Source organism: Tamandua tetradactyla, chromosome 4, assembly GCF_023851605.1.
Source record: "Tamandua tetradactyla isolate mTamTet1 chromosome 4, mTamTet1.pri, whole genome shotgun sequence".
NCBI classification, from domain to species: domain Eukaryota; kingdom Metazoa; phylum Chordata; class Mammalia; order Pilosa; family Myrmecophagidae; genus Tamandua; species Tamandua tetradactyla.
In genome coordinates, this window is record NC_135330.1 from 166,754,387 (window position 1) to 166,769,658 (window position 15,272).

The 15,272-nt window shown below is 37.4% G+C and overlaps 1 protein-coding gene and 2 pseudogenes across 3 annotated transcripts in view; 1 reads left to right on the top strand and 2 right to left on the bottom strand.

Moving 5' to 3' along the window:
* Positions 1 to 5,903: 5,903 nt before the first annotated feature.
* LOC143680561 (small acidic protein pseudogene) lies at positions 5,904 to 6,490 on the bottom strand (annotated as a pseudogene).
* Positions 6,491 to 8,928: 2,438 nt separating this feature from the next.
* LOC143680562 (cytochrome c oxidase subunit 7C, mitochondrial pseudogene) lies at positions 8,929 to 9,358 on the bottom strand (annotated as a pseudogene).
* A 737-nt stretch (positions 9,359 to 10,095) lies between these two features.
* The window catches only part of IPO5 (importin 5), a 58,011-nt gene continuing 52,834 nt past the window's right edge, over positions 10,096 to 15,272 (top strand). For all 3 annotated transcript variants that reach the window (XM_077158556.1, XM_077158554.1, XM_077158555.1), the window contains exons 1-2: positions 10,096 to 10,204; positions 10,612 to 10,691. In XM_077158556.1, coding sequence (XP_077014671.1) covers positions 10,647 to 10,691 — 45 coding nt within the window. In that variant the 5' untranslated portion in view covers positions 10,096 to 10,204; positions 10,612 to 10,646. The remainder of the gene's footprint in view (positions 10,205 to 10,611; positions 10,692 to 15,272) is intronic.

Consider the following 15,272-nt stretch of genomic DNA (forward strand, 5'->3'; position numbering starts at 1 on the left):
AAAATACCAAATGCTTGGTGAGGATGTGGAGAAAAAACATCAATTATACTTTGCTGGTGGAAACGTATAATAGTACAGGCACTCTGGAAAATAGTTCAGCAGCTTTTTCAAAAAACTAAGCATACAACTACTATATGACCCAGCAATTGCACTAGGTATCCCAGAGATGTGAAAATTTATTTCCACACAAAGATCTAAAGAGGAATGTTCATAGTAGCCTTGTTTGTTATTACCCAAACTGGAAACAGCAAAATGTTCTTCAATAGGTGAATAACTAAATAAGCTGCAGTACATCCATACTACACAAACTATTCAGCAACAAAAAGGAACAAACTATTGATAAACAGAACAAATTGGGAAAATCTCAAGGGCATTATGCTGATTTTAAAAAAAAGCTGATCTCAAAAGGTCATATATTGTTTGATTCCATTTATATAACATTCTCAAAATGACAAAGTTCTAGGCATGGAAAAAGGGATTAGTGGTTGCCAGGGGTTAGAAAGAGTGGGGTGGGGATGAGGGGTGACTATGAAGGGGGTACTAGTACTGACAGGGCAGCTCTGCACCTTGATGGTGATGGTACTTATACAAATCCACACGTGATAAAATGATATAAAGGTATACACAATCATTGTACCACTATCAATCCATGTATAATTATATTAAAAATTGTATAAAGGTAATTACTGGGGGGACCTGGGTGAAGGGTACACACAACCTTTGCAACTACCTGTGAATCTATAATTAATTTGAATTTTTTAATTAAAAAAAGATTTCTAAAGTAATCACCACCTAAGTCAGAAGATAGGACAGTGCTCCCTGCACGCATTCCTGCATGTGTCCTCCCCATCCCACTCATAACCCTCTCCTTCTCCACTATCTGACATTGCAATAGTCAATGCTTTGCTTTTTGTTATATATTTGTCAACTTTCATGCTTCCCTAAACAATATAGCTTATTTTTATATTTTGAACTTTATACAAAATGGAATCAATTGTATAAAATCTTTTAGGTCTGGCTTCTTTCGCTAAACATTATGTTTGTGAGTTCATCCATAGTGTGTGTTGCTGCGGTCCTGTATTCTGTCACATGACTACAAGTGTCACAATTTATTTATCCATTTTATTGCAGGTGGATTTTGGTTGTTTCCAGTTTGGAGCTATTATGGGCAGTGCATTTGCAAATATCATTGGAACCTAACACCTATGTCATGCATTTTTCAAAAGAACATACCCAGGGAAGAAAATGTTGGGTCCTGGGGTATGTTTATTTTCAACTATATAATGACATAATTATTTTCCAAAGGGTTGTACCACTCTTCACTCCCATCAGTATACCAAGCCTGATTTTAGTCATTCTGGTGGGCATGTAACCATATCTCATTGTAGCTTCAATATGCATTTTCCTTCAATGTTCATTTTAGATTGAACATTCTTTCATTAATGGCCATTTGGATTTTCTATGTTATGAAGTTTCTCTTCATTTCCTGTTGTATTCTATTTTCTATCGATAGTGTGTCTTTCTTATTAATCAGTAGGAATTCTTTATGTAATCTGGATACCAGTCTTTTGTTTGTGGCTTATCTTTCTCTCTTTCCCTGTGCTCCTTTTCCCACTTCAGTGAGTGACTGTTCCTTTTTTTAGTCTAAGGAATCCATTACCTCATGTGAAAAGAGAATCATAACAGGAATGTAAAGAAAAGTAAACTGTGTTTACCTTTGGACTTCCTAAATAGAGTCTTTAAAAAATGTATCAGTAGAACCATTGTTTAAAAATAATCTTTTAAATCTCCCAAAGCTCTATCTGAGATGCTAAAAGAGTTGCACACACTAAGTTTAATTTTCAGGAACTTAAAACCTTCAGATGGTTCCTAGGACAGCTAAGTCCTGAAACCCAGAGGTACCAGCTTCTTCAAGAACATCAACCAGTTCCATCCCCCTAGCCCATATTGTTGACATCCCTTTTCAATATGAAAAAAGTTAGAATGGACAAAACCCGAATAACCCTAAAGATTGGGAGGAGGATCAGAGGAGAAGGTAAAGTAGCAGAGAAGATAGGATTTAACAAATGAGTACGAATCTCAAATGGGTATGTATGAATCATTCCACTGATATTTTTTTTTAGTCTCCAGTGTTTTGGAGCAACTAGAAGGAAAAACATGAAATTGTGGAAGTGTAACCCATATCAAATTTGAAATCCGCTGAATAACTACTTGTTAAAATGTACTTCAAAACTTACTGCTTTTTTGTATATCTGTTGTATTTCACAATAAAAAAACGTTTTTTAAAAATAACCCTTGGGCGGGCCGCGGTGGCTCAGCGGGCAAAGTGCTTGCCTGCTATGCCGGAGGACCTCGGTTCGATTCCCGGCCCCAGCCCATGTAACAAATACGGAGAAACAGAATACAATAAAAACAAGAAAATGTTTAAAGATGTTTCCCTTTCTTCCTTTCTTCCTTCCTTCTATCCTTCCTTCCTTCTCTCTGTCTTTCCTTTAAAAAAAAAAAAAAAAAAAAAAAAAATAACCCTTTATTATTAACTGTGCACTGCAAAAATTAGAAAATTAGACATGCAAATTAATAAGTACAGGATCTTAGAGCCTCCAGGATCTGAAAATGAACTTCTCCTATACATACATTTCATAATCTGCTTTTCATGAGTTCATGATCTCTACCTTTCTGCATCCAAACTTTTCTAACTGACCCAAACATGTAATGATTGCTTTCAAAGTCACAACTTGGTTTGTTGTTTTTTGTTTGTTCATTGAAAGCTTCAAAAACAAACAACTGAGAGGAAGACCATAACTGTTTACCCTTAAATGATAGATTAGGAGGAGATTAGACTACCCCTGGGAGGAGGAGAAGACCGGGAGAGGTTACAAAAAGGAAAAAGGTAGGTCCTTCACTCAAGATTTCTCTCCTATAGGAGCAGAGAGTTGACCTCAGGACTGCCTGGCCACCACCCATTTACGCACACTTAATCCCTGCACTAGAAAGTGGGCTGGGAACTTGGCCAAAGCTAGCAACCTCCCCAACCATTAGAGAGCACAGGTGTTTCTATGCTGAATCTGCCACAGTGTTGCTGTGTCCTGAGATGCATTCCAGGGAGCAATGCACCAGGTGACCCTCAGCGGGCATGATGCCTTTTACACTTTGCATAGCCCTTCTGGACTCACCCCTGGCCCAGAATGTGTGTATATGGCCCAGGATGCACCCCTATCCTTGAGAAAAGTACGACCTAAGGGTTGTTGTAAGGATTGACTACCACACCTGAAGCATCCAGAAAAAATGTCAATCTCAGCTCTGTGGATGTTAGTTTACCCTCCTCTTAGACAGGGCCCAGCTCCAACTCCAAATAGACAGTAATTGGCATGGTGCCATTGTTACCTGTAACAAAATATTGTGTTCGGTGGTGATAAGCTAATAGAGGAAATAGACAATAACAAGAGGGGATAAAGAAACTCCACTTTAAGAGGCTGTGACTATAAATAAAGAGGCTATCTGATTCTGAACAAAATTCCAAAAAGAGGAATTTCTATACCATTTAGAGTAATGGCAGTATCACTGGAAAAAGCATACAATCTCCCTACTTTGAAGATCAGCATTCATTTTAGTATGGAAATTCTTGTATTTGTTGTTCAGTTTTCTAATTCTCACTATTACTCAAGACCTCATGAGAATCATGAGACATTTGTCATTGCCTAAGATGCTTTAAATCATCTTTGGAGTGCTCAGAAATCATTAGACCCATGAAAGTTCTATCTGGGCTGCCAAGTTTTCACTATCCTATTCCTGTTTAGCAGGTTAACCTCTTCCCTTAGAAGGCAACAAATAACATCAATATTTACTGAGCAAATACCAGATTACATGACTTTGGTATAGTTATTGGATTGTTATAAAGGACAGTTTAGACATGGTCCCTTGACCTCTGGTTTCTAAGATCTAATCAGAAAGATAAGACAACTCAACAATGAAAGGAATATAGATGTGGGGGAAGAGTCAACTGGAAATATGCTTAACAATGTTTACACTAAACATAGGTTTTTACAAAGGTCAAACTTGAAAGGAAAATATTTCATTAAAGTCTCATGTGTTTTTTAGCTTTGTTCACATTTATCATGACTTCACTAAGGTCCTAGTAAGCTTTCATTTTCATGTTTGCTTTAATTTTTCTATACTATACTCATTGATTTTTAGGAGATGATGAGACTAATATGCAGTGGCTCAAAAAAAATCTAGATGACATAAATTTTCTTTCAAAGGCAGTGAGGCAGGCTAGAACAGGGAGAGAGGGGAGAGGGGGAAAAATATATATATATATATATGAAGGAGCCCTTAAACTAGAATGGTTAATCAAGCTTGGGAGGGGAGTGTCCATGTCAGTCACAGACAGCCTGCCTGGGGGGCTACTCACTTAAGGGCAACACCCAGTGGCAGCTGACCCATTTGGGACCAAAGGATGCCCACCTGAGTGAGTTATCTTCGGAAGGGTGGGACTAACCAACCCACCCAAATGCATTATCAACCACCAGGCACAGCTGTGTAGAGAAGGGAAGAGAGGAGAAAGGACCTCGAACAAGGAAGGGTGAAGGAAGTGAAGCAAAGCAATAAAAGTAGATGGTCCCTGGGGTGCATGGGTAGTTCAGTGGTAGGATTTTTGCCTGCCATGTGGGAGACCTGGGTTTTGTTCGATTCCCAGCCCATGCATTTCCCAAACAGACAAATGAAAAACCAAATAAACAAAAATTCAGCAAAATAGTGCTGCAATGGGGGGTACTCACATGGAAAATGAATGAAATGTGACCCCTGCAATACAGCATATTAAAAAAAAAAAAAAGTAGATGGTCCCATGTTAGGGGCCCCTTGCCTCTATCCTCTTGCAAGAATGCCCGATGCTCCTTCTGTGCATGTGTACTCAGTAAATTTTCTACCTTGCTCTCTTTGCTGTGCTCCTGAATTCAAAAAGAAAGAGGAAGAGAGGAAGAAAGTGAGAAAGAGAGAGAAGGAAAGAGGGAAGAAGGAGGGAAAGAAAAGAAGGGAGGATGGAAGGAAGGAAAAAACAAACTGGAAATGGACCGAAGTATCCTGAATTCTTTTCTTGCAGCATAGCCAAGGACCTACAGGTCAAAATCCAGCAACAGCAGCTGGATTTGTTTTGAATTCTATATAAACTATTGTTGTAATCTTTGCACTACAATGTAATCATTCAACATCAATTTCTTAGAGGGAGGTGTACAGGTTACACAGTACTCATTTTACATAAAAGAAAATGTACATTGAAAGGTCATATGCCTGCTCCAGGCTCACTTTAGTCATAAAAGCAAAGATCAAGTCTTCTGACCCTTTGTCCTTTTCTTTGCCCTCACCATGTTCACTGATTTTAACACTTGGTTACTTCGGTCCATTCCCAGTTTGTTTTTTCCTTCCTTTCTCCTTCCCTCTTTCCTTCTCTCTCTTTCTCACTTTCTTCCTCTCCTTCTCTCTTTCTTTCTGAAGTTGAGTATTGTACTTATTTCTTAATTTATACATCTCTTATTCTTTACAAAAATAATTATAATCACACCTATAAAAGTGTAACCCATAGCATCAAAAAGCATAAACTCTTTGTAATTATTTAAAAGGGTCTTTTAAAAAATTATAATACAAAGGTCTGTTCTCTGTAAGCAGTCCTCCAATGTGCTCTATGACGATAAGGCTAACTTTTAATACAAAGACTAAGTTATGAACCACTGAATTTAACTGACATCACTATGTCTGTTAAATGATATGGAAATTCCTCTTTTGGGAATTTTGTTCAGAATCAGAGTGCCAGTCTTCCTGGAATCAGCCACTTATCATCACAGCCTCTTAAAGGGGAGTTTCTTTCTCCCCTTTTGTTATTGTCTATTTCCTCTATTAGCTTACCATCACCAAACACAATGTTTTGTTTCAGGTAACAATGACACCGTGCCAATTACTGGCATCATTATTACTTTAATCTTGCTTGTTGTCTCCTTTTTGTTTGAAGGAACTTCCACTTCATCGAGGTGTTTCCTAGCTTGGAGTTCTTCAGCAGATTCTTCTTTCTCAGACTCTGAATCACTTTCAGAGTCATACGGACTTTCAGGATCAGGTGAATCATCATCATCACCACCACCATCTCCAGCCATATCACCTACTCTATCATGATCCTCTAGCTCATCAAGCAAAGACTGCAATGTCCTTGGTATCTTCCTATTAATTCATTGTCCATACTTTGCTGATGTTGACACTCCAGTTCTTCATCAATTTTCTTGTCTTCTTCCCCTGTTCAGAAGTGAAATGTTCATTTGTGGTCTCCTAAAATAAGACTGCCAGGGTATTCTTTCTTTCCTGCACCTATAAGTCTCAAGAACTTTTTTTTTTCTCTCTTCATTACTCAGTCCGCTGCCACCCAATTCCTAGACCCAAGGTTTCCATCTGGGAATGCTGAATGCTTCAGCCCATGCTGGTGGGACTCTCCGGCAATACTCATACTGCAGAGATCCCACTCTCCTCTGCCACCACTCCACCAGCCAGTGATCTGTCACCAGCACAAGCAGTGCCACTCCAGAACATCTCCAGTTTCTTTTTATGGCTGATAATAGTTGCACTTTCAATGGTTCAGAAAAAATATCTCATTTTTAGGGTATTGACATTCTTGTAGAACGTCAGTGTTAGAAGGAGTCTTTGAGAGCTAGTTCAACATTCTTAGTTTTTAGATGAAGTCTTGGAGGCGCAGAGTGGTTAAGAAGCTCCAAGAGTTACAAAGTTGAACAATAGCTTAAAAATGTGCTATCTGAGAAAAGGTTAAAGGCATTGTAATTGTTTCCTCCAAATGGCTAATTCAATAAAGGCGTCTGAGTATAAGATCTCTACCAAAAACAAAATAAGAGGAAATGAGCTTTAGTTAGAGTAAGAATCAAAGAATAAGTTTAGTATAAGAAAGAATTTTCTGGTAGTCAGAATGGTTAAAAATTAGGATGAGAGACCAAAAGACTTTTCCTTTTGAGAAATTCAGGGCAAATTAGATTCATATTTCTGGGTTGCTTCAGACCTAGTCTTGTATTATCTGAATTGTGTGAATACTAAATGTATAAATTAAAATTTTTCAGGTCCTTCCCAGTTCATTGAATCTAAGGTTAAAAAGGGATTTAATGTGTCAGGCTTGGTTTTTTTGAATGGGAGCAGCAGACAAAATGCTACACAGGAACCCCATTTCCTACAAAGATGAACTTTTTAGAGAAGCCTATGAAAAAGCATTTAAGGAAGACCTTCTGTTCCTGCAGAATAGTCTTTCCATATTGGTACAAAAACTAGCACAGAAAAGAGCCACTGGGCAAATGTGGTATATTTTCCATGGCACTTTGAAATTACTACCTGAAAAATGAACCCAGCTTATGTCTGAATTACAGCATTGTAGGCTGGCCCATCTTGAACCCCAGCTAAAGGGATTTGGTAGTCCTTGGAGTTGTTTCACTAAAGGTATGAAATAACATGAAAATATGCACCCCAATTCAGCAGGCGCTCAATATAAGCATGTTCATGAAGGCTGAAGCCTTAAGTCATGTGATGGTTTAGTTCATGTGTCAACTGGGCTAGGTTATGGTGTCCAGTTGCTTGGTCAAGCAAGCACTGACCTGTTACTGTGAGGATATTTCATGGATTTAAATCAACAGTCAGTTGATTCTATTTATGGCTGTTTACATCTCAAATCAACTAAGATTGCCTCCAGCAATAAGAGACGTCTCATCCAATCATTTGAAGTCCTTCAAGGGAGAAATTATAATTTCAGCAGTCAGAAAGAAGAATTTCGGTCTCCACTTCACTCAGTCAACTTTTCCTGGAGAATTCATTGTCCCCTTCGTCAGCGTTCCCATGTTGTATCCTGCCCTACAGAATACAGACTTGCCCAACCCCACAGTCACGTGAGCCTATTCCCATAATAAATCTTATATCGGTTCTGTTTCCCTAGAGAACCTTGACTAATACAAGTGAGAAAAGCCAGCACTTTGCTTCTAGGCCTCTCCCCAGAATAAACTATGTTGCTTCTTTTAAACATGATACTTAAAAACACATTTTTAAAGTAATAGTTTTAAATCTATGGGCTCTGTTGTTTTAAAAGTAAGGTTAATGTTGATAGAAGGAAACAAGTGTGTCCATGTCTGTTCATGGGTAGATGCAGTGGTGAGCTTTGAGAGTTAAAGTTATGACTACCTCTGGGACAACCGAGGGCCCCAGAATGGATAATGTGAACGTAAATATAAGCTCAGTGAAATCTTAAGAATTAAGAACAGGAGCTGTTTTTTTAAACAAATTATCATTTATATCACCAACATGACACCAGAACCCCAAATAGGAATATTCAAGGAAATGTTGTGAAGACTATGGGAACGACTTCAAGGATCAGAACCTAATGTTACCTGAAGAAGAACAATGTATTGAAACAGATCCTAATGTTACCTGAAGAAGAACAATGTATTGAAACAATCATTAAAAGATTTACATTTTATAAAAGAGAAGAACAGACCAAGACTTCTCTAATTATCCAAGATTCTCATGGTTTCTCTATGGCTAGATAAACCAGAACAAAAGGTAAAACATCTACCATAGTCCTCTCTCCCTGATTTTGTACTCCACCCTTATCCTTCCTGATACTTCCTTCTCAACTATTCTCCCACTTTCTGTGCCTACTGATATAAAAATACGTAGATATACTTGTGAATTCAGTCTTTAGAATAGGGTTGGAATGTCCAAGGGCTGGCCAGGTAAGCAGAGCAGTTAAAGTCTGCCTGCACCTTTCATAAAATCAAGCAACTGGCCAATTATATCAAAGCAGCCTGAGGAACTGCTGGGATTTGTTCTTTTTTTTTGTCCAATGTAGTATGTTTATTTACAAACATATCCAGCATGCTATATAACTTCAACAGAGTTCTAACCACTTTTCAGTATTGCGTTTTTTAAAAATGAAGTTTCACGGTTGAACTGAAACCTCCCTGTTTTTTTGAGCAGTTGGTGTCTTACTATAAAAAAAGGTGCAGCAAATCCAGACCCAAAATACAAAGTCATATTTAGTAACCACCTCTTGTTTTCCACTGAAAATGGTAACTTCTTCCCTGGTTGCTCCTCACAGTAGCTCTTGTAGACCAGAAAAGCCATGAAGTTCTGAATGCTCTGCCCCAACATGGTGCTGTTGGAGGCTTTGTGAAAGTTACAAGGCTAAAAAAAACTCTTCACACATTTTATAATCACCTTACAAGGTGATTCATTGATTCCTAACCTGCATACATTCTAGCTTTGGATTTCTTACTGGGAATCGAACCTGGGTCTCCAGCATGGCAGGTGAGAACTCTACCACTGAGCCACCATTATACCACCCTGGTTCTGGATTCTTGGTAGGTCCCTTGAGTAAAATGACATGAGGCCACTCCAGGGCCAACACCCCTGCCTACAAACTAAGCTAAATATTAAGACAGGCTATATATGATGAAGTGAGCATGAAGAAGCCAACAGTGGTGCTGAAGAACATTCAGGATTTGCAGAGAGCTCTTGAAAGTGCTTAAACCCTCGCACTTGACCAAGGGAAAAATGTTGCCATTGAAAGTTTGGTTTAAATTAATTCTCTACAAGAATTAATCAATCGAATGATGAAACATAAATGTAGAGAAACTACATATGCAAACTTGCAAATTTAATATGTCAAATAAGAACTTAAAGTACAAACCTAAATGCCATAAACTTATTTAATACGGAATGTATTTTGCTTCCATTTAAATTTATCTTTTTCTGTTTGAGAGGTCAGTTTCTTTTTTCAGTACTGAGTAATAGAATAGAATCCAAATTCATAGGTAAAGAAACTACATATATGGTTTCAAAACTTATAAAAGTTGACACACTTGTACTCAAGCTGCGTAGCCCTCAATAGCATGAGTTTTAAATTCTCAAAAGTCGGTAGCTGCCTTTTCCCTTCTAAGTGCCTCAAGTATGCTTGGATTAGCTGATAATGTTGGAATGTCTATACATCTTGGGACTATAAAGCCTGTAGGGCAGGCAAATTGAAATATGCCAACAGCATGACATGCCACTGCTAACGTGCCGCAGGTCATAATTGCAGACCTGTGTCTCCATGGTGACGCCTGAGGTCGGAACTGTGGGATTAATAACTTCCCACACCTGGAGCAACCACAGTGCTGAGAACAGCTTTCACTCTGTAAGTAATCTCAAAGACTCACATTTAGATGAAAAAAAATTTTAAACCTAATCTGCAGTAAGGAACAAATTATGGTGATACTGAGGGAAACTCTGCGTGTGAGATCTAGGAAGCTACTCTAGCTCTCTTACCTCTTAATGGTGTCACCCTAGTAGTATGTAAGAGGAAGGAAAGACCTGAAAAACAATCTTGAGACCCTACTAGATGGACAACAAAGATAAAGGAATGAGTATTCCATGACTGCTCACTGTTCCTTTGGTATTGTTCCTGAAATTCATTGGTGATGGCCTCCATGTACTTAAGAAAGCATCACAAGATTAGAGTTTTCTGAGAGAAAGCAGACCATTATCCCAGTAATCTGTGAAGCCTTCCTGAACAAGTCAGAAATGAGTCTTTATTTCATTTAGGTGGTTCCGGGGAAAAACCTTTCCAGGACCCATGTATGGACACAGTTGTTCTCACTGATCAGGATCCTTGCAGTACCCAAGTAAGACTATAATTATCAAATATATGTTAGTTCTGTCCCTCGTTACTACTAATTATGTTCTTTTTTTTTCCCTTCTATTATGAAGAGCTCCTACTGTTTTTTGCTACAGTTATGATATTTGTTTGTTCTCACTATTTACCAATTAGTCAAAGCCTAATTCACAAGGATTTTCTACTCACTTTTTCCTAGAGAAAAAAAGTACCTAAAAGCAGTCTGACTCTTAGGGACTTGAATTTCTCAAGTGTCTCAAAGTATTCTGCTTAAATCTTTGGAGTCCCCATTGTAGACTTCTATACATTGTGGCTGTGACCTCTCAAAAGCTCAGGGTATATCGCCATTTTCAAAGATCACTGGTCAAAAAAAAAAAGATCATTGCTTAAGTAAATGAGGGAAAACATTTCATTTTCATTATGGGAAAATTCAATCATCAAATAGTCAAAAGACCACATACTTATTGGTGGCTAGAACTGCCTTTTCTGTAACACGATCCCCTGTGTAGGTACAAAAAAGCCCAAAGGTCATCTCATGAAGAAAATTGTTAGATACAGGGAACTTGTCAGATGGCAATGGGTTTCTTGGATAGTTTAATATAGACTTTCCTAAACAGATTTGCTCCACTGTCATTCAAATGTTTAAATGTATAAATATTGGAAACTTGATAACACTAGTAGTGAGAGACTGGCATGGGGCATTGTGTGGGGTTTCTAGTAGTTAAATCTTTAGCACACAATGATAAATCCCCAAATGAAAAATACCAAAGTGGCCAAATAATTGTCATAAAGTTCATGCATGGCGACCACTAATCTACTTCCTATCTCCACGGATTTGCTGATTCTGGGCATTTCGTATAAATGGAATCAAACAATATTTGGCTAATCTGTCTGGCTTCTTCCACAGCAAAATATTTTTGTATCAGTACATCATTTCTTTTTATTACCAAATAACATTCCATTGTATAGGTATACCATGTTTGTTTAGCCATTCTTCAGTTGGTTGACGTTTGGGTTGTTTAAAATTTTTGGCTATCATAAATATACTCAGGAAATATATTCAGCTCTCTACTTTGTACCTATTTCATACACTACCAAAAGAATAATGTACTTGGTTATCTGGTTTCCAAGGCACATCGCAGCTTTGACACAACAAACCAGATGAGGAGAGTAGCTTACAAGAAGAGACAGCTGTCATGTTATGTTGGCAGCTGCTAAAAGTGTAAGCTGACTGTCACAGAAAATAGAAGGAAAAAAAGTTTCTGAAAAAGCAAGCAGAGATATAAAACCTCAAATTCTGGTGATCCAGAGAAATTCACTTTAAAAGACATGCAACCCCAAATGGTTTCTGAAATCATCACTGTGTTACAGCACAGTCCATAATTGACTTAATGGTCCTCAAATATTGTAGCTGATAAAGCACCCTAAGAATCCTGGCCAACTCTCCCAATTTACATATAAGGAAATGGAGGCCTAGAGAAGTATTAAAGCCCAGTTCAGAATCATACTGATTAGTGGTGAAGCTGCAATTGAAGTGAGAATCACCTGAACCCAAGGTCAGGCCTTTGTCCCATATAACTCACCAGCTCTACTTGCATTAAAAATATAACTAAATATGGCCACTCAAGATACTTGACTGTCTCCAACATCTCTGGCCTAGAGTATTGCAATGGCCTCCTAATGCTTCACCATTCCACACTTCCCCTGGCAAGCTCTGATTTCTAGTTAGCAGCCAGGGTGATCTTTTTATAATGTTTATCAGGTCATATGAATGACTTCTTTCTCCAGTGACTCCCCATTTCACTAAGAATATGTCATACTATTAAACTGCAGCAATGCCCTATGTGGTCTGGTCCCTTTTTATCTACAAGCCCTTTCCCTTGCTTACTACCCCCTAGCTATACCCATATTTCTTTCGTGGAATACATCAGCCTCACCTTTGCCTTACAGTTTGTGCTTTAAAAGAACATTAAGAAAGTGAAAAGGTAACCCACAGAATGGAAGAAAGAAATTGCAAATCATATGTCTGATTAGAGACTTGTATCCAAAATATATAAAGAATTCTTACACTCAACAACAGAAACACAAATAGCAATTAAAAAAAGGGAAAATCATTTGAATAGACATTTCTCCAAAGAACTTATACAAATAGCCAATAAGCACATGAAAATATACTCAATATCATTAATCATTAGAAAATGCAAGTGAAAACCACAATGAGATACCACTTTCTACCTACTAGGATGGCTATAATACAAAAGACAGACACCACCAAGTGTTGAGAAGGACGTGGACATATTGGAACCCTCTTACATTGCTATTGAGAATGTAAAATAATGCAGCCACTTTGGAAAACAGTCTGGCAGAGTTCCTCAAAAGTTAAACATAGAATTACCATGTGACCCAGAAGTCTTACATACATACTCAAGAGAAATTAAAGCATGTCTACATGAAAATTTGTATATGAATGTTAATAACAAAATATTATTTATGATAGGCAAAAATTTTAAACAACCCAAATGTCAACCAACTGAAGAATGGCTAAACAAACATGGTATACCTATACAATGGAATGTTATTTGGTAATAAAAAGAAATGATGTACTGATACAAAAATATTTTGCTGTGGAAGAAGCCAGACAGATTGGCCAATATTGCTTGATTCCATTTATACGAAATGCCCAGAATCAGCAAATCCATAGAGATAGGAAGTAGATTAGTGCTTGCCATGAGCTGGAGGGAGAAGGGAATGACAAGTAACTGCTAATGGACATAAGGATCTATTTGGTGTGATGAAAATGTTCTGGGAGTTGATAGTGGTGATGGATACACAACTGCGAATCAACTAAAAGTCACTGAATTGTACACCTTAAAAGAGTGAACATTATGGTATGTGAATCACATTTCAATTATTTAAAAAATGTTTTTCCATAGCGATCTGAAGGAAATTATTAATCCAGAGCTTAATTACTGAAAGTTTTTTCCCTATTTTTTACAATATTTGAGGACCATTAAGTCAATTATGGACTGTGCTGTAATACAGTGATGATTTCAGAAACCATTTAGGGTTGCATGTCCTTTAAAGTGAATTTCTCTGGATCACCAGAATTTGAGGTTTTATATCTCTGCCTGTACCTCTACTTTGGGGAAATTTTGCCCCATTTCTTCATTTGTCTCCTTTCACATCTTTCAAGTCTCAGCTCACATGTTACCTTCCCACAATAGCCTAGATCCCTAAAGTAGCACCCCACCTCCACCCCAGTTATTCTTGAGCTTGTTATTCTTTTTCTCACTTATCCCTAAAGAAGCTATCTATTCAATTTTCTCATTTGTCTGTCTTCCTTCTAATGATCATAAACTCCACAAAGATGGGAACCCTTTGTGTTCACCACTGAACTCCCACAGTCTAACAGTGCCTACCACATGGAAAGGGCCAAGGAAATATTTGTTAAATGAATGAATGAATGAATGAAATCTTTAGTAAATAAATACCAATAGAGTAAAATGTTACATAAAGTAGTGAGTGGAATTGATGAACATGAACTATTATAAAGGCCCTTTCGTTTCTTTCTCATTAACTACAGACTGCTAAAAATCCATACTGCCAGTAGCTAAAAGCTGGAGGTATGGATTGATGTCACAATTAATACTTTACTATGTATATCATCATAATGCATGATGTAAAATATGTATGTTTTTGCATCCAAACTGTAAGATACTTATACATTGCAAATAGATGGAAAAGAAAATATATAGACTAAACCATATCTAAATCTTCTCATCCGTCCATCCAAATAGTGATTTAAGAATGTTCAGGATGTTTAAAGCTTATTAATGTTATTAACCATGGATTCTGAACTCAGGTATAAATATTGCAAAAAATAGGAAAAAAACTTTCAGTAATTAAGCTCTGGATTAATAATTTCCTTCAGATCGCTATGGAAAAACATTTTTTAAATAATTGAAATGTGATTCACATACCATAATGTTCACTCTTTTAAGGTGTACAATTCAGTGACTTTTAGTTGATTCGCAGTTGTGTATCCATCACCACTATCAACTCCCAGAACATTTTCATCACACCAAATAGATCCTTATGTCCATTAGCAGTTACTTGTCATTCCCTTCTCCCTCCAGCTCATGGCAAGCACTAATCTACTTCCTATCTCTATGGATTTGCTGATTCTGGGCATTTCGTATAAATGGAATCAAGCAATATTGGCCAATCTGTCTGGCTTCTTCCACAGCAAAATATTTTTGTATCAGTACATCATTTCTTTTTATTACCAAATAACATTCCATTGTATAGGTATACCATGTTTGTTTAGCCATTCTTCAGTTGGTTGACATTTGGGTTGTTTAAAATTTTTGCCTATCATAAATAATATTTTGTTATTAACATTCATATACAAATTTTCATGTAGACATGCTTTAATTTCTCTTGAGTATGTATGTAAGACTTCTGGGTCACATGGTAATTCTATGTTTAACTTTTGAGGAACTCTGCCAGACTGTTTTCCAAAGTGGCTGCATTATTTTACATTCTCAATAGCAATGTAAGAGGGTTCCAATATGTCCACGTCCTTCTCAAC